The sequence below is a fragment of the Taudactylus pleione genome, unplaced genomic scaffold (genome assembly GCF_031769625.1).
Source record: "Taudactylus pleione unplaced genomic scaffold, aTauple2 ptg000106l, whole genome shotgun sequence".
Lineage (NCBI taxonomy): Eukaryota > Metazoa > Chordata > Amphibia > Anura > Myobatrachidae > Taudactylus > Taudactylus pleione.
Genome location: NW_028284508.1, coordinates 1325705 through 1345835, shown reverse-complemented (window position 1 = coordinate 1345835; position 20131 = coordinate 1325705). Strand labels below are relative to the sequence as shown.

The 20131-nt window shown below is 41.5% G+C and overlaps 1 protein-coding gene across 1 annotated transcript in view; it reads left to right on the top strand.

The window, feature by feature from the left end:
• SLC12A4 (solute carrier family 12 member 4) overlaps positions 1-20131 on the top strand; it is a 307394-nt gene that overhangs the window by 61308 nt on the left and 225955 nt on the right. Inside the window, exons 2-3 of the mRNA XM_088470905.1 lie at positions 1037-1131; positions 16703-16834. Coding sequence (XP_088327031.1) covers positions 1037-1131; positions 16703-16834 — 227 coding nt within the window. The remainder of the gene's footprint in view (positions 1-1036; positions 1132-16702; positions 16835-20131) is intronic.

The following is a 20131-nucleotide window of genomic DNA, read 5'->3' as shown; positions in this document are numbered from 1 at the left end:
TGAATAAAAGGGTAAAAACCGTCCAATAGAACACAGGTTCTCAAACTCTGTCCTCAGGACCCCTAACAATACATGTTTTCCAGGTCTCGTCACAGAATCACAAGTGCAACAATTAGCTCCACCTGTGGATCTTTTAAAATGTGTCAGTGAGTAATGAACACGCCTGTGTATCTACTAGGTGACCTGGAAAACCTGAACTGTGTGGTGTCCTGAAGACAGAGTTTGAGAACCATTGCAATAGAATGACTCTTAAGATACCTCATAGTCAGTGTGGAGACCCCCCCCCCCACACTCTTTCATTGCTGACTTTCTAAAGGGTTTGGGCTTTGGGAAGCCTTCTCTCCTAATTGCAAACACTAAGGTCCCCTCCCACTTGGATGCCAGCAACTACCTGCAGCCCCACTTCCCCATTAAAAATCTATCGCCAGTGATTGCCTGGCAGTGGCTTCTTATTGGAAGCTCTTTCTGCTAATCACATGCCAGGCAGGCAGTCCTAGAGGGAGGTGTTTTCTCTCCCTGGGACTGCCAATCTGCTCTGCCATAGCAGAAAGCTCTTCCAATGGGAACCATTTCCCTGCTATTGTGGCAGCCCTATCATTCCTCTAGGGCATGCAGCCAATGTAGTCCCTAGAACCTGGTTTGTTAATTATTCACAATCTTACACATGCACACATTTACAGATCCGCCTGGCTACACTGGGTAGGAGCCGTCGCTAATTGTGAACCTTTGCAAAGCTTATGATAAATTCCTGCTTTATATACAAAGAAAGATAAATGCAATGTACATCGTGAATCAGTACTCTCTCTGCTACACTAACTGATCAGTCAGACACACGGGGACTTTGCTACATTGCAGGAGGCTTTGATATTAAATAAAATATTTGGGTGGATTTTCCCTTGATATGTCGAAATCCCTTTTCTATAATATATATATATTATGCAGTGTGCTTTTACGAAATGCTGTGAAAAATGCAAGTTTGCGTTTGGTTGGCACAATGTCCTTCTATGTTGTAATTATATATTTTATTTAATTCCAGGTCATGAGAGCCACAAAGAAAATAGTCCATTTCTCAAAAGCACAGAGCCAAACAAGAGCATTGACTTCTATGATAGGAATTTGGCCTTATTTGAGGTAAGATTTAATGTGTTAGCAAAATGTATGTGACTTGTTGTTATTTTTCTTTGCTTTGTATCGTACAGTAAATCCAGAAACTTCAATGTTCACATCAGAACTGACCATATAGAACTAGAAATCTCCCTCTCAGTGGGAGCTGTTGGGGTGTGCGCATTGAAAAGACTAGACAGCCATATTATGTGGATGTATAAATATCTGTGAACATGTTGCCAACGTGTGAGTGTGTGAGTGTATGTATATGTGTGTATGTGTGTGTCTATATATACATATATATATATTATACACACACGCATCTATATAACCTCTCTATCAGATAAAGAGGAATAAAGAAAAGTCTCTTTTTGGGGGGCACACTTCAAATGTTAATACATAACCTTCATTAATTATATTTTAAATATGCCATGGGTATATAGAAAACCCCTCCAAAAGGAAACAAACATAGCCCAATATAAATACAAGTATCAAATACTCTATAAACATGGGGTTTCAATGATATTGATACAAAGTCATAACCATATTTATATAGAGAGCTTGTTCACCAATGATTGTATGAGAAAAATTGTGTTTGGTACATGTAAAAAAAATATTGCTTCACAATATCTTTATAAGCAGTCACGGATATTCCTTGAATAGAGTGATTCAGAGTCCTGGCTCGGGTCTACCCACCAAGTTCAGGTACCAAAACAAGGAATGCTCTTTCTATCCATTCTTTCCCTCCTACCTTTTTCATTGTATAGGCAATATAAATAGAATACGGTTGATACTGTGCAATTTATTGTGTGGTATTTTTGGATAATAAATCTGTGACCTCATAAATATGGCTCTTTAATATATTATAGTTGTATTATATTTATGACATCCCTATAGACATCCAGCACAGATCATATTCATTTTTTATTATCTGTATCTTTAAACCTACACAGAAGGCTCAACGGATCTGCTGTAGGATATCTTAGATTTGACAGGTGCTCAGACTTCTCCTTGGGAAGCGCCTTGGATTTAATTTATTTAGTCTAATTAGATCCAGAGTGGCAGGCGCAGGCTCTACTCATCGCGAGAGACACGGATGATGTCATGACGTCACTCGCGTGCTGCATCACTGGGAATGCTGGCCTCTGGTGTGGGCCGCATAACAAATATATATATATTTATTATATTATCCCCTTTTCCCAATTCCATCGCATCAAAAGGAACGGTTCAGATGCAGCGGTATGTTCACAACAACTGGAGCTGTTTTCAGGTCGATTCTGGGAACGTGGCTACCCTGATAATTTAATATCCCAAGCTAAGAGTAGAACTGAAGCTCTCCAAAGGGAGATCCTCCTACAATAGAAAGAAAAGGATAAGAAAAAAGAAATGGTTCCCTTTGTTAAACAATATAGTGTTGATGAAAAGAGAATTAAACAAGTTATGAATAAACATTGGGGCATTTTAAAGTTGGATCCGGTTTTAGATGTTATCTTACCTGAAAAACCTGTTATTATTTTCAAGAAAGCAAAAAGCTTGAAAGATATTCTAGCCCGAAGCATGTTGAGAGAAGAACACACATCTACTAATGCCCTTAAGAAATGTGTAGGTTCTTCTAAATGTGGAAAATGTATTATGTGCAAATTTCTTCAGCCCAATAGAAAGACCTTTTCGAACTTTGATGACTCGAGAACATCTTCCATAAAAATGTTTATGACCTGCAATACTTGTTCTGTAATATATCTATTAGAATGTACTTGCGGCCTTTAATATGTTGGTAAGACTAAAAGGAACCAGAAATTACATATCCAAGAACATGTAAGAAGTATTAAAAATAAGGTTGAAAGCCACTCTATTTACAGACACTTCAAAACATATCATGGGTCAAATCCAGAGTTCCTTACTTTCAAAGGTATAGAGCTAGTGAATTTAGGACCAAGAGGAGGTGATCTGGCAACTAAGCTCTCACAGAGAGAGATGTTCTGGATATTTGAGCTGAATACCATTATACCTAATGGTTTAAACGAGAACTATGAAATAGGTCGTTTTCTTAATTAGTTTTTATGGTATTTTAGTCTCTTATCATTTTTATGTATCAAAAAGAAAGATCCTCTGGCGCCTCCTATAGGTTCCGTATATGGCAAATTAAATAGTAATCACAAATTAGTATTAAAACAAATGGTTTATTTTAAGACACCATGAGCATGCTTATGTATGGTGATATAGAGCAATGTAAGATAGGCTTTAGCCAATAAAAAAAATTATACAAACTCACTAACAACATATAACATAAAACAGATACAGTGATAGATAGGAGAACAGACACGCTATATATGCATTTTACTCTGTTCCTAGAATCCTTTTAAAGATAGTCCAAATATGAGGAGGTAAGATATATGCAGATATCCTCCTAAGTGATATAAGTCTCAAGTGATAGTTCCAAAATGTATATGCACATGTGCTTACCGCACTGGATGATGTTCCTCCAAATAGTGGCTTTTTCGGGAGGTAAATTAGTTTATAGTAGTTTGCCGGCAAACTTGGGGTGCTCTACGTATATGGACGTGAACCAGGTCCCCCTCCACTGGCAAACTACTATAAACTGATTTGCCTCCCGAAAAAGCCACTATTTGGAGGATCATCATCCAGTGCGGTAAGCACATGTGCATATACATTTTGGAACTATCATTTGAGACTTATATCACTTAGGAGGATATCTGCATATATCTTACCTCCTCATATTTGGACTATCTTTAAAAGGATTCTAGGAACAGAGTAAAATGCATATATAGCGTGTCTGTTCTCCTATCTATCACTGTATCTGTTTTATGTTTTATGTTATATGTTGTTAGTGAGTTTGTATAATTTTTTATTGGCTAAAGCCTATCTTACATTGCTCTATATCACCATACATAAGCATGCTCATGGTGTCTTAAAATAAACCATTTGTTTTAATACTAATTTGTGATTACTATTTAATTTGCCATATACGGAACCTATAGGAGGCGCCAGAGGATCTTTCTTTTTGATACGCACCATATTAGGGAAGGTGATCCCCAACCCTTTCCTCTATAGGCAGCAACCTAATAGGATTAGTACTAGCACTACCTTCATTCCCCTTGTTTTCACTTCTTATCATTTTTAGCTCATTTAATAATTTGCCTATGTTTCAATTTCTGCTGCTGCCCTGTGATCTCTAGTTTTAAATAATGATTTAACTTATCTTAATATATTTATGTATTCTATTAATATCCATTTTTATCCATTTATTAATTATTTTACATAACCTCTCTACTGGATTATCCCCCCCCCTCCCCCCCTCTTTTTTTGCAATCTGTATTCAGTGTCATGTTGCTAGGTTACTGCTTTGTATAGTATTTATTTTTAATATTTATCTATATCTTTAGTAGATATCTTGTCCTGTATTGAGTGGAGGAAGGCAATCTATAATTGACATAATGGCTATATTTGTGAATGTCTGTTTTATATGTACACCCAAAAGATGGCTGCCGGCAATTACATTGCTGTTGTGTCATACACAAAATGGTGGACGACAAATCTTTTGCCGCTGCTAGGTATTGACACCACCAAAAAGATGGCCGCCGTGTGACTAGCCTACAGCTGCCTCTAACCAAGATGGCAGCGGCTATTCCCGTTCTCTGAAAAGATGTTCCCCGTGTGATTAGTCTAGCTGCCCTTCATAAGATGGCTGCAGCTACTTCCGCCATCCACCAAGATGGCGATGTATTTGGAAGTGGCCCACACGTGATTTACCTACAGCCGCCCTTTACAAGATGATTGCAGCTACTTCCGCCCTCCAGCATAATGGAGTTTTTTCCGGAAGTGCAAGTTTGCACTTCCGGATTTAGTACCACACATGATAGGCTTACCCCGGACTCAGAGGGGAATCAGCCTGAGTCATCGCACCGTTGGTTATACAAGCCCGCCTTTTTAAGCGGTGTGTAAAGAACCCTGTTGTTTGTGTAAAGATTTCAAACTACCGGTGACTTGGACATGTGACGTCACAAAGATGGCCGCCGCGCAGGGCGCATGCCCAGACGGCGTTTTTTGCTAAACTGGCCTAATTTTGGGCACACCCTTAGTAGAGGGTATATAAAGAGGCACTCCAGGACCTTGATATCACCCCTGAGGTAGTCCTAAAGGATGAAACACTTTGGCACTGGTTCTCCTTAACCCCTAAAGTAGACTTATATCTGCTACACTGCGATTAAGATAAGTTTTTTTTGTTTTTTTTATTAAGTGTTTATTCTGTGTTTGTGTGTTTCATATTTGATCAAATTAAAGTAATTATTTACGGAGATTTTCTCCATTTCTGGCCTGAGGTCTACCATTTGATGAGGTATGAAGCCGGATTGTTTATGACCTATAACACAGAGGAGTGACAACTTTACAGGCATTAATTTATGCACCATCTGGTTCGCAGATATTTGAATGTCCACTGTTGCTGATTTGCTTAAAATTACTACACCATATTACGTGTCTATGGGCAAAACATTCTAAAGCCCATATTTTAAGGTATTACAGAAAGAGTTCCCCTGGAAAACCTTGAAAGTGTTGTCTGTTTGGGTTAATCTGGCCATTGCAAGTACCATCTGGATATCAGATAAGCCTTTAATTGTTTTATATTTGGTACACACATTTCTTACTTTGAGCACCAGTTCAATTATTTTAAATACTACACTATTATGCGCACCTCTCATTATTATTTTTCAGCACTTTGTTTCCTGTTTGCCACATGGATTATTGAGAAATTGCAGCCACCTGTTACTTCCAGGAAGTGTTCTTCATGACGTATCATCACTATTTTATATTGCTTGACTGTATTCACATAAGGAACTCAAAATTTGTGCGCTATAACGATACTGCCTTTGAACCTTATAAATCCCCCTGCCTATACCTTCTAATATCCTTCCTATAAACCTCTAAGGATGACGCTATTTTGCCTACGCAGTCATACAGTAAATAAAGACTCCAGACCTAGAACCTGTGGTTCCAAAGCACAAAGTATTATTCAAGTAAAAGTACAGCAGTTACACGCTATGATCCTCATATAATCTTAGCGCAAAGAAATTATACAGACCCAAGTACAGTTATACATACACAGCGCTCTCTGGTCCAGATGTAGGCATCAGCAAGAAACCCCCGTCAATCAGCATTCAGCACGAAGACTAGGAATCCATGGTCAGAGCACACATATTTATACCCCCCAGGAATAAACAACACAATGGAGAAGTTTGTTGCTAATACCATTGGTCCTAAAGGAGAGGGCACATGTTACAAGGCATTTAATAGGTTGGTTCAAATAGACACAGTCCAGCCTCTAACAACTGGTGGTCTCTGGTTTCCCGCCTCATGCAAATCCTAACAGTTGGTCATATAATTTACTTTTTGTTGCTTGAAGTCTCTGCGGTCCATAAGTTGAGAATGCATGTTGCGATCTCTCCATCGATATTACCGGAATACTGTTGAGAGAGTACACATCACCACAATACCAAACATGGCTTACTTATCACGTATAAAACCTTAGTTACTAAATAATCTTTATTTCCTTGCAATTATAATAAATGTGCATACTCGAATCTTATACCTTAAAGCTTATGGAACCTTGTATGTGAATATGTAATGTGTGAGTATGTGGGGTTTGATGTAAAGATGCTAGTTAACTTGGGGCAGATGCGTGTGCATGAAGCTAATATTCGGCGTTTTCATACAGAATCTTATGCTTTCGCTAATATGCGACTAGTTAACAGCGCTATTGTGCATATTAATGTGTGTATGAGAAATGGTGTAAGATGCAATCGCATGATGCTAATAGTAATATCGCCACATGTACTAAAGTGTGAGTTTATCTAAAATGGCGCTTAGGCGGCCATTCGCAAAATGGCGTCTTGCGATCTCATTTCCAAGATGGCGTCTTGCGGCCAGTCGCAAGGTGGCGTCGCTGCGATCCAATTTTAAATTGATCTTGTCTCAGCCAATTATCCAGCTTCGACAGTCCACCCTTTGATAGCGAACAACATGCTATCACAATCTGATTTTAAAATATAATTTAGGCTTACATTTGTATACTATTTAGTGTTATTATGGGATGGCACAAGGTGGTTCTTAATCCATCAATAATGTGTCTCTGACTGGGGACATAAAACTACTATTATACGCACACTGCGGATCTTGGAAGATCATGTGAAAGGTGTGGGGTTACACCAGTCCTATAAAGGCAGTCTTGAAGGGGAAATTTGAGACTGTACATTATCTGAGGTGTTTTAAAATAACATTTCAATAATACATTCTATGCATGTCTAAATATAATAAGTTAAATGATGGTATTTCCTAGTTCAGGGTTGTAATGCAGTTCTGTATTTACCTCGGTATTCATACTGACCACCATCATAATTTCGTTCTTACGTTTTACTCTTTTTCTCTATTCTTTATTTTTACATTTTCCACACTTCAACACAATAGGAACACACCGGGCACATATACCAATTATTATGATGACACTCAGTATAAGGATTAAGAATTTGCCTATGCTGGTGATCACTTCCTGGACCCATTCCCCTAGACCTGAGAACCATTTCACTGGGTTCAGCCATGAAACCCATCCTTCTATCTTCTCCCCTACTTCAGCCACTGATGCGTTATGGTTCTTACGAAATTCCCATTTTAGCTGCAGAATTTCATCCATCTTTCGGTCTATCACTTCCTTGGGGTCGCTGGTATCATAGGTGCAACATTTTACTCCAAATTTGGTGACCAACATTACGCAATACCCTCCAGTAACAGCAGTTAAATAATTTAACACTAGCCTGTGTTGCACCAGTTCTTGTACGCTTGCAATTCTTTCCCTGTATACCTGAATGTGTCATCGTACATCTCGGTGATATTATCTATCTATTTAGCAAGTTCCTGAATATATCTAAAGTTTAATGTACCCCTAGTGATCCTGGTGGGATCCAATGCGACTAAAACTTGAAAGCCAGTTGTCTCACTAATTAACTGAGTGGCTTTGTGCAAGTCACCAGGTATCATATTTCGTTTGCCTCTGTGTTCATATTGTGTGTGAAGATATGGTGACTGTGTGTTTTTATGTGTACTAAGCATTTCAACATGTGTGAGGGTCATTACTTCTGGGACTACTCTTCCCAGGTAACACAAACCTTCGGAACTCGGGGAGAGCCATTTATACGCTTTTCTTCCACTTATAAAATATACATTATCAGGGAGAACATAAGGAATGGTATGCATCATTATCATTAAGCACATTTCCCTTGCAAACAATCCTATTTCTGGGTCTCCCATCTGGTACATGCAAGTTTCTGGCTGTATTATTTTAGCACAATAACCATCTGGCACCTTACCAATAATTTCTTTGGTGGAACTCAATGCATACCGGTACCTAAAATGTCTCCCACTAGATTTAATTGAGCGTAACAGATCATGGTTTATGGACTCATTATCTGCTCTTTGTGAGAAGGTCATCGTCTGATTATTCCTTGTCACTTCCCAACTCCCGGGTTTATTGGAGTTAGTTATGTTTAAACACAAAAGTGATCTATCTACTTGGAATTGATAGAGTTTGGATGAGAGGAATTTCCATCCGATGTTTTCCCTTTCTGTAATTCTAAAATTTCCGTGATATTCAGCGGAAATTGCACCAACCCTACATTATGCTGTCCCTGTGGCACATGTGAACACACCCAGCAATCAGTTTGAACACTTTGCCTACCATGCTATGATAATCCTCTAGAGGTTACCCACCCCAGTACGGGTTATATTTAGGCTGGCACCGTTGGATACAATTCTCATCAACTAGGGACCCACAAAGCTCACAAATACAGGAATCTAAAGACGATAAACCTCCACACCGTCCCCGAGTATCCAGAATAACAGCTCTCTTAACAATAACAGTACTAAGATTGGTCAGACACTCCCCTGATTGGCATTGCACTCCTTCTCACTCCATCAGCACTGCCATCAACTCCCCTCTCCACAATCGGTCCCCCTTCACAGACACTGGACATTCCCGAACCGACCAGGATGGTGAACACTCTAAAAGAGAATATGAAAATGAACACAGCAGGCCTGTCCATTGCCACAACAAGACCTGCAGATTTCTTTTAGTTCAGGTATCTCACTACGACCTTTTCAATCCTCCTGGAACAAGCTCACGAGCGACAGGTTCACGCTATCAGCCTTGTCTCCAACTCGTTTCTCCACCGGTTGGTTGACCTTTTTGCAGTGAGTGGAATGGACCCAGGTATCTCTCTCAGCCACCTTCAAAGTACTTGTCAGCAGCACCTGGTACGGACCTTCCCACCGATAAGTCAAACAACCTGAACATAAGAAATTTCTGTTCATAACATATTCTCCTGGTTCAACATCATGACAGTTAGTTTCAGGCATATCATTGGACAACAATTTCAGTTTCTGATGCTGTTGTTTTAACTGCTTACTCATTGATATAAGATACTTTACAGTTACCTTGTTGTTACCTTTCAAGTCTTCCTGTGGACTTATAATCAAATGAGGTTGTCTACCGAACAGTATTTCAAAGGGAGACAGATTTAGAGGGGGTCTGGGAGTGGTCCTCATACTATGCAGGACCAACGGCAATGCTTCTGGCCAACCTAGTCCAGTCTCTGCTATGATTTTACTTAACTAATTTTTAATAGTCCCGTTCATCCTTTCTACCTTGGCACTGGCTTGCGGTCGGTAGGGGTTGTGAAGTCGGCTATTAATACCCATCAGCTTACACATATTTTGAAAAACATCACCTGTGAAATGAGTACTTGAGATTCCTGCAGGGTGGTAATTGGATGAAATCAATTTGTATCACCTGGAAAGGTCCATCAGTCGGTGGAATGTGGGACGGTTCGGTAGGGATCGCTTTCCCTATGTTCTTCCTCAAGCAGGTCAGACAGGACATTGCTATCTTTTCTGCTTGTGAAGAAAAACCTGGTGTGCACCAGTATGCCCTCACCAACTTGCACATACCTTGCCTTCCCAGATGAGTCAGATCGTGTGCTGCCTCAGCCAGGCTGGGGTAATATGCCTTGGGGGCTACTGGCTTTACTTGTCCGTCCCTCCAGAGCCCGGTGTACTCTTGCCCCCATCCCTTGGACTTCCAAATGGACTTTTCCTGAATTGAACACAAATTTTGCATCTCAAATAATTTCAGCATATCAGTTGTTTGGAAAGACATATTTTTTTCAGTGGGAGAAAACATTTTTAACCCTGCTGCCCATTTTGCAGCTTCATCGGCTCTGTTGTTGCCCAGTGACCCCGGGTCATCCTCATATGTTTGGGCTTTACACTTGATTACTACCACCGCTTTGGGCAGTTGGATTGCTTCTAAAAGATGTTTTATGTGTCGGGAATGTGCAACTGGTGTGCCTGCTGCTGTCATAAAATTTCTCAGACGCCATAGAGCCCCGAAATCGTGCACCACCCCGAACGTGTACCTCGAGTTAGTGTAAATGTTAGCAGATTTGCCTGCTGCCAGTTCACACGCTCTAGTTAGTGCTACTAACTCTGCCACCTGGGCTGAGTGAGGAGGACCAAGAGGTTTGGCTTCTATGATGTCTGTGTCATTTACAACAGCATAACCTGTACATAATTCACCTGTGTCTGTTTGTCTATGACAACTCCCATCCGTGTAAAAAGTCACATCTACATTCTCTAAAGGTGTGTCGTGTATGTCATGTCTAGCAGTAAAGGTCTGATTCAGATATTCCATACAATCGTGTGTATCATTATGTCCACTGAACTCACCCTCCGCCAGCAACTCGTCTCCTTCCACCCTTTGTACATCATGTTGTCCATATGGTAAATACGTTGCTGGATTCAGTGTGCTGCAACGTTTAACAGTGATGTTTGCAGGTGCGATTAGAATTAGTTCCCATTTGGTAAACCTAGCCGGCTGTACTTGTCCTTAGCCACCTTGTGTCCTGTATGCGAGAGATGAAGCAACAAAAGTTTAGTATCATTCAAACATGACTTAAACGAATCAGAACACAGCAATAAATCGTCATTATTAGAACAGATCCATTTGCAGGTTGAAAAGATTGTAAACAGTCGTGCAATGCCTGGGAAAAGATACTGGGGCTGTCTATGAAACCTTGGGGAAACCGTGTCCATGTATATTGCACACCTCAGTATGTAAATGCGAATAGATACTGACAGTCAGGGTGGAGAGGCACAGAGAAGAAAGCAGAACAGAGGTCAATGACCGTGAAATGGGTTGCGTTTGGAGGGATCTGCATAAGAATGACAGCTGGATTTGTCACTACCGGGAATTTGCTCTCTACTACCTTATTAACACCTCTAAGGTCCTGTACCAGCCTATAACCCCTCCCACCACTCTTCTTCACTGGAAACATGGGACTGTTGGCTACACTAGCTGTATGAACTAAAATTCCCTGTTGCAATAATCGCTCAATTATTGGAAAAACCCCTATTTCTAACTCCTGTTTTTGTGGGTACCGGGGAATTTTTGGAGCTTGCCTACCGCCTTTTGAATTTACCATTACTGGATTTACGTTTGCCATTAATCCAGTGTCCTGTCCATCCTTAGTCCAAAGGGAATCTGGAATTTGAGACAACACTTGATCTACCTGAGATGGATTTTCATTTAAACTGGTAGAGTGATACATTATCCTTTGGGGAGTGTCCAACATATCCCGCACCTCGTGCGCAACTCTCTCTGGGATATCTAGAAATACACCATCAGGGGTGCAATATATGACACATCCCATCTTACATAACAAATCTCTACCCAGCAGGTTAGTAGGAGCCGCAGCAGCCAGAAGGAAAGAATGCCTGGTATCCAACGGCCCAATAGTAACCTCTGTGGACTTTGTTAAAGGATAATGTTGCACTTTACCTGTTACACCCATTGTTGGTACTGTCTCGTTGGTCACCTGTAAATTAACGGGAGATTTTATCACTGACCTGGTCGCCCTTGTGTCTACAAGAATAGGATATTCTGTACCAGCTACATCAACCATCATGACCGGTTCTTCCCTAGTTCTTCCCGTTAACCTGACTATCTGTAGACTACAGGTATGACCTGACCCCTAGCGTTGGCTACCATTCTCCAATAAAGCGTTAACTGCCACAATTGGAGCTGGTGCTTGCTGGATATTTGCTGGTCTCTGTGCATATCCCTTATGGGGATATCCAGATACTCTCTGGTTTGGGGGTCCTACCCTTTTTACTCTGCAGGTTCTACTTAAATGTCCTGGCTGGTTACAATTAAAACATTTGTGGATTGGATGAAGACACGGGTTGTTGTGAGGTTTGAGCAGGGGGAAAAGGTGGTGGATATGGGTAGGGATATGGAGGATAAGGTTATTGTGGGCGATATGAAGTTTGTGAGTAGTGTGTGACCTGTGGTTGTGTAGGGTTAGTAGAAGAGAGCCTTGTTTGCTGTTGTGTGGGATTAGTGAGGGCATATAACTGTTCAGGTATAGGTGTGTGTGTAGATGCAAGTGTCTCTGTTGGCTGAGATGTTACCATCATTCCTTTCAGAGCTTGAATACTGACAGCCATTAGTTTTTCACTCTGGGTCTCTCTCTTCTTTGAGATGTTCTTATCATGTTCTATGGCAGATTCTATGAGTGTATCTATTGTGACTCCCCTCCATCCAGGTTGTGAGGTCTGAAGCCGAGTCTTTAAGTTTTCCTTAAGACTGTCCATGAGTACCGTGACTATCATTCCCCTGTGGTGAGTGCTATCTTTAATATCTTCTATCCCAGTGTACTGGGTGATAGCCTGCAGAGCCCGGTCGCAATACTCTTCTGCAGATTCACTCTCCTTTTGCTTTATGGTGAACATTTTGTTCCAGTTAACTACAACTGGAAAATATATTCCCAATTGAGTTACAATGCGGGAAATGTTACCTTGGTTTACTTGGTCCGTTAAGGGAACGTCACCATCCAATACACAATCCGTGATAAATTTTGTCACGTCGGTATTGCGTGGTAGACAGGCCCTTAACACCACACGCCAATCTTTATTAGTTGGCTCATGAGAACTCCCCTAATTCCTCAAAAATCTCTGACATTTGGCTAGTTCCTTTTTGGGATCGGGGAAATCATTTATGATGGAATTTAGTTCTGCTCTTGTCCAAGGACAATGCATTACCACTTCCCTCGTGGGCACTACACCGTTCGCATCCGCATTTCCATTCGGAACAGTTATTGTCCGAATGGGATGCAGACCGGTAGTGCTGCTACCTTTGACCTTGTTACCTGGCTGGGGGTTTAATCTGTTGCTGCTACATATGGTATTAACAACTTCCTCTACGGGTGCAGAGGGTGTTATCACTTCCCTTGCTGTTACCGATGGAGATGGCGGAGATTTTTAAGCCACGCATCCCCTTCATGCTGCCATAACTTTAAACATTCATAATATTTGACCTTTTTCTCTCGGGAGCGCATCAGACTGATGTGATCCCGGACATTATCTAATACATCTTTATCAAAATTACCAATTCTGGGAAATGGTCTAACACTCTTCATCGTCATTTTAAACCATACATCACAATACCTTATTGCATAAGTACCGTACTTAGTATGCATAATACGATGGGCCGATCCAAGCGGCGCTTCCATTAGCAGCACATCATTGTCTAACATCTCTATTGTTTGCATGGCTCCCATTCTGAGACAACTCCTACGTTTTTCAATAAAGATTTAAACTGGTGAAAGACAGTCAAGATACTTTCACTTACCTGTGGATGATTTAAACGGCAGCGCCCACACACCTGTGAAGATTTGAAGAAGGCTACTCCACACACCCGGATAAGATTTAAGAAGGCAACTTCCACGCACCTCTTTACAACAAAGACAACATGTACACCTGCTACTGTGTATATAATGGTAAGCTGCTTACCGAGCGGCTAGCACTTAGCCCTTAAAGGTCATACGGTACCTCTAACTTTAGGGAACAAGTTACCCCTACCAACAAATACTCACTGTTACACACTTTTTTCCTGCGCAGAAAAATACACGTTAACCCAGATATTGACAACAATTGAAAAGAATGTAAACCTCAACGGCTTTGTTTAAACCTGTGGTAGCACAACCGGAAGTACGTATACGCTATTGTGCGACCAGTGGCATACACAATAATGCGACTACCACACAACCGTATGACGACCTTTAGCTGCGTACACAAAAGTGCGTCTTTACTGTGCGCAAAACTGCGACTCACCTGCGTGTTGAATACTGCGGCACCCCTTTAAATGTTAGGTTCTATCAACAAAGGAAAACAAACTTTTTCTTCTCTTCCTCTCTTGTCCCTGGATTCTAGTCAGCGTCCCTGGCTCACACGAAAACGGGTAGCGATCTCTCAGCACCGAGCGGTTGCAGGTAAACCCTGCATGTGGCCACTCCACCCTTTGGTGAGATATCGATAACCGTAAGTGCCGTGTGAGTGGGTAAGTGACTTCACTACGAGCCCCCAACTAACGATACTGCCTTTGAACCTTATAAATACCCCTGCCTATACCTTCTAATATCCTTCCTATAAACCTCTAAGGATGACGCTATTTTGCGTACGCAGTCATACAGTAAATAAAGACTCCAGACCTAGAACCTGTGGTTCCAAAGCACAAAGTATTATTCAAGTAAAAGTACAGCAGTTACACGCTATGATTCTCATATAATCTTAGCGCAAAGAAATTATACAGACCCAAGTACAGTTATACATACGCAGCACTCTCTGGTCCAGATGTAGGCATCAGCAAGAAACCCCCATCAGCATTCAGCACGAAGACTAGGAACCCATGGTCAGAGCACACATATTTATACCCCCCAGGAATAAACAACACAATAGAGAAGTTTGTTGCTAATACCATTGGTCCTAAAGGAGAGGGCATATGTTACAAGGCATTTAATAGGTTGGTTCAAATAGACACAGTCCAGCCTCTAACAACTGGTGGTCTCTGGTTTCCCGCCTCATGCAAATCCTAACAGTTGGTCATATAATGTACTTTTTGTTGCTTGAAGTCTCTGCGGTTCATAAGTTGAGGATGCATGTTGCGATCTCTCCATCGATATTACCGGAATACTGTTGAGAGAGTACGCATCAGTTCAATACCAAACATGGCTTACTTATCACGTATAAAACCTTAGTTACAAAGTAATCTTTATTTCCTAGCAATTATAATAAATGTGCATACTCGAATCTTATACCTTCAAGCTTATGGAACCTTGTATGTGAATATGTAATGTGTGAGTATGTGGGGTTTGATGTAAAGACGCTAGTTAACTTGGGGCAGATGCGTGTGCATGAAGCTATTATTCAGCGTTTTCACACAGAATCTTATGCATTCGCTAATATGCGACTAGTTAACAGCGCTATTGTGCATATTAATGTGTGTATGAGAAATGGTGTAAGATGCAATCACATGATGCTAATGGTAATATCGCCACAAGTACTAAAGTGTGAGTTTATTTAAAATTACGCTTAGGCGGCCATTCGCAAAATGGCGTCTTGCGATCTCATTTCCAAGATGACGTTGCTGCGATCCAATTTTAAACTGATCTTGTCTCAGCCAATTATCCAGCTTCGACAGCTAGCATTTACTTGTATATGTGTGTGTATGTAAATGTGTGTGTGTGTGTGTGTGTGTGTGTGTGTGTGTGTATATATATATATATATATATATATATATATATATATATATATATATATATATATATATATTATGAAGGACTTAATTTTGACATAACATCAGGTCATCTTATACACACACATTCCGCAGCACATATCCTAACCCACTGCTCCAAGCTCCTTCCTCACTATCTACCCCATCTGTGTCGCCCCTGTCTGTCTGCCCCCCCCTTTAAAATGTAAGCTCTCACGTGCAGGGCCCTCGTCCCTCATGTGCTTCTCCTCCCTACTTATAGTATAATTTACTCTTAACTCCCCACAACGGCACCTAACACTTGGTTGCTGATGTCCTGCTGCTTGTGTTATGCAGTTATGTTCTTGTCCTGTATTGTTTTGTATTACTTTTAACTGTTATTCTTGTGTTCTCATTTATGTACTGTGTAAGGTGCTGCTGAACCTTTGTGGCGCCATATAAATAAAGGAGAATAATAATAATTATATATATATATATATTATATAAAATGTATATGCACACCCCCACACTGTCGGGCCTCATAAAATGATTATTCGGGCCCCATGTTTGACATGCCTGCTTGAGAAGGTTTAATGCATTTGCCCCAGAGTACTGATGGCTGTCTGCTAGATATGACTGCTTCCGGACCCACACAAACTGAAGTGTCAGTGAGTGAGAGACTTTTGACCCTTTTTATTTTTTATTTTTTTATTATTGGCCTCTTATGCTATGGGAGATTGTGGCATGATTGACCATCTTGCTATGGTAAAGTTTATATATGTTGAAAGAATTAATTTATACAGTGTCATCTTCCTTCTCATTATTCCGATAAGTATAAATGAGAAGGCAAAGATTTTAAGTTAAATATGTTGATTGTGTCATAAACTGAAGTAAAAATTCTACTTCATCTCTCACTTACTCTGGTCTTTTGGTCTTGTATGTTTTTAGGAGGAGCTGGATATCCGACCTAAAGTCTCTTCACTTCTCAGTCGCCTGGTGAATTATACCAATCTGACGCAGGGAGCGAAGGAGCATGAAGAGGCTGAAAGTGCAGAGGGAGCGCGTAAGAAGGTGTCCAAGGTAACTCTTTGATAAATGAATACTTCGTACACAGGGCCTGATTCAGACCCGGTTGCTAGGCTGCGTTCGCACGCAGCCGTCAGCAGCCAGAGTATGCAAATCCTGCGATCGCTAGCAAGACGATTAGCATGCCCACTATGTTTTGCCGTGTGATCGCAATATGTATTTAGACGCCCACCAGCCTGACACAAGACGCCCACTTTCCCTTAGTAACATACGTCATCTCCAGGAAGTGTATTAAACAATCGGTAACATCAAGTAACATCGTACCCATATGCACCACTTGTGGCTGACCATACCCTACCACAAGCACTGCGAGTGCTGCTGTGTAATTCAGCCATGTGACGTGTATGCTGACGCTGCAACGTAATTATGCACGCCCCTGAAATGGCGTTCAGACACGCCTGCGTTCGCACCACCGCACTCCGGTTACCATCGACCACCCCTGGTCATCACGCACAAATGACACGTCCTGTCACTCATGCTTGCGGAGCATCTGTGTCCTACCTGCGAACGCTTTCTGTTCGGTTCGCGCACTGCGTCTTGTACGTATGCACAGATTGCAAACTTCGGCAGGCTGTGTGCGAACGTAGCCTAGCGCCCAGGTCTGAATCAGGCCCACAGTTGCAAGTAAAAGTCAAATTTGGAACTTTTAAAATGCCTTCCTATTTTACTAGACGGGAAAATGGACAAATGTTATTTCTTCTTCAGGGTCCATAGGGCTCCACAGGGAGACAATATGGTGTAGGTGGTACTTGGAGGACCGGACACCAACAGCAAATCTTTATCTATCCCAGGATGCTCTGGCCCTTCCCCCTATACCCCGCCCACAGCCTGAATGCAACCCTGTTTTGTTGGTGTCCGGCAGGAGCTGGTACACCGTTAGAACAGTGGGGTTGCTTTTAAGCAGTACAAGTTTTATTTTAATTATTTTTTTATATATTACTTTACTGTAACAGACCAAGCAGCGCTAGACAGTCCTCTGGACGTCTGCGCTGCTCCATCACACATCCGCGGCGCCACGACTCCAGCCACAGGCTAGTTACTCTCGACGGCGCACCCGGGGGGACCTGGCTAGCGTGGCTCCTCAGTCCCCAGACTGCAGCTGGAATGCGAGGGGACAGGTAAGGCGGGTATTGGCACTCACCTCCGGTCTCTGGAGGCAGACCGGAGGCGCTGATGTGGTTAATGCCAGCACAGGGGAGGTCAGCTCTTTCCCTGTGCCCCTCCCCCAGCTCAGAGCGTCATTCCACTGCGGTCTTGCCACCTCTGAGCTGCTATCCCCCCGCCCCTTCAGAGACCTCCGGCGGACATTTTCAACTGAAAGCCAGTCACAGGTCTACGGGAATGCTGGGTCCAGTCTCCATATGTACCTCACCTATGTGTCAGGTTGTATAGTGCTATTTCCTACCAGCCACTGCAGTCTGTGTAGTTCATTTTAGTGCCCATTGCAGTTATATTTATGCTCATGGCAATGAGATGTGTTTTATGCATTGTATGGGACTTATGCTAGCTCTGTTTTCTGGCTTTCTACTGTCCGCTTATACTTTTCCTTTTTTCTTTCACAATATCCCTGGGATACTGGTCTATAGAGCGTTCACTGTACTTCACATCTACTTTTATCTGTGAAGGCCGTCACATACTGTATACCTGTGTTGCTCACTGCACTGTGCCATATTGTGTGCTATACTATCCTTGCAGCTTTGTCTAGCAGAGGCAAGAGTAGCAAGCAGGCTACTGCTTCTACCCTGGTTTCCTCTAAATCCTGTTTGGTAAGTTTATCCCCAGAGGATTCACTTCAAGATGGTCTATGTACATCATGCTATACTGCACCTGGCCCGTCGGCCCCTGCAGCCCCACCTTAAAGAACCCCCCTGGGCTTCCTTTTCACAGGTGTTGGAAAAGATTGCCAAACCATGTTTTTTTTTCATATATACTCTTAACTTTTATTTCTACCTACTTAGATAAAATAAATATAAAGTTTTAATTACTACAACCATTACACTTGTTATATATTAAGAGTGCCCCAAAAAAGGATTTTTTATTTCTTTTTTGCCTTTGCAAAATACCAACTAGATATAAAAGATTGCGGACCGCCTAGCAGTCCCTGTGGTTGCTCCCCCTATGGGGATTGCCACATCAGGTACTCCCTGCAATGTATGTACCTCCTTGGCCCCCTCCCTGGGTAGATGTACTTTCTACCTCAGTGCAGCGTTTGGTGGCTACCTCTTCAGCTTCTCAACACATGTTGCAAAAGGAGAGGTCGTTACCCAGTAAAGCTACTAAGCGTGCTGTGCTATCTTCCCAGTCCACTCAGCTATCAGATTCTGAGTTATCATCTAAGGATTCTGCCTTTGAACCTCTATATACCCCTGCCTATATCCTTCTAATATCCTACCTATAAACCTCTAAGGATGACGCTAATTTGTGTACGCCGTCATACAGTAAATAAAGATTCCAGACCTAGAATCTGTGGTTCCAAAGCACAAAGTATTATTCAAGTAAAAGTACAGCAGTTACACGCTATGATCCTCATATAATCTTAGTGCAAAGAGATTATACAGACCCAAGTACAATTATACATATGCAGCGCTCTCTGGTCCAGATGTTAGGCATCAGCAAGAAACCCCTGGTCAATCAGCATTCAGCACAAAGACTAGGAACCCAGGATCAGAGCACACATATTTATACCCCCCAGAAATAAACAACACAATAGAGAAGTTTGATGCTAATACCATTGGTCCTAAAGGAGAGGGCATATGTTACAAGGCATTTAACAGGTTGATTCAAATAGACACAACCCAGCCTCTAACAACTGGTTGTCTCTGGTTTCCCGCCTCATGCAACATCCTAACAGTTGTTCATATAATGTACATTTTGTTGCTTGAAGTCTCTGCGGTCCATAAGTTGAGAATGCATGTTGCGATCTCTCCATCGATCTTACCGGAATACTGTTGAGAGAGTACGCATCAGTACAATACCAAACATGGCTTAATTATCACGTATAAAACCTTAGTTACGAAATAACCTTTATTTCATAGCAATTATAGTAAATGTCCATACTTGAATCTTATACCTTAAAGTTTATGGAACCTTGTATGTGAATATGTGATGTGTGAGTATGTGGGGTTTGATGTAAAGACGCTAGTTAACTTGGGGCAGATGCGTGTGCATGGAGCTAATATTCAGCGTTTTCATACAGGGTCTTATGCATTCGCTAATATGCGACTAGTTAACAGCGCAATTGTGCGTATTAATGTATGTATGAGAGATGGTGCACTTAAATCTCACTTAAAC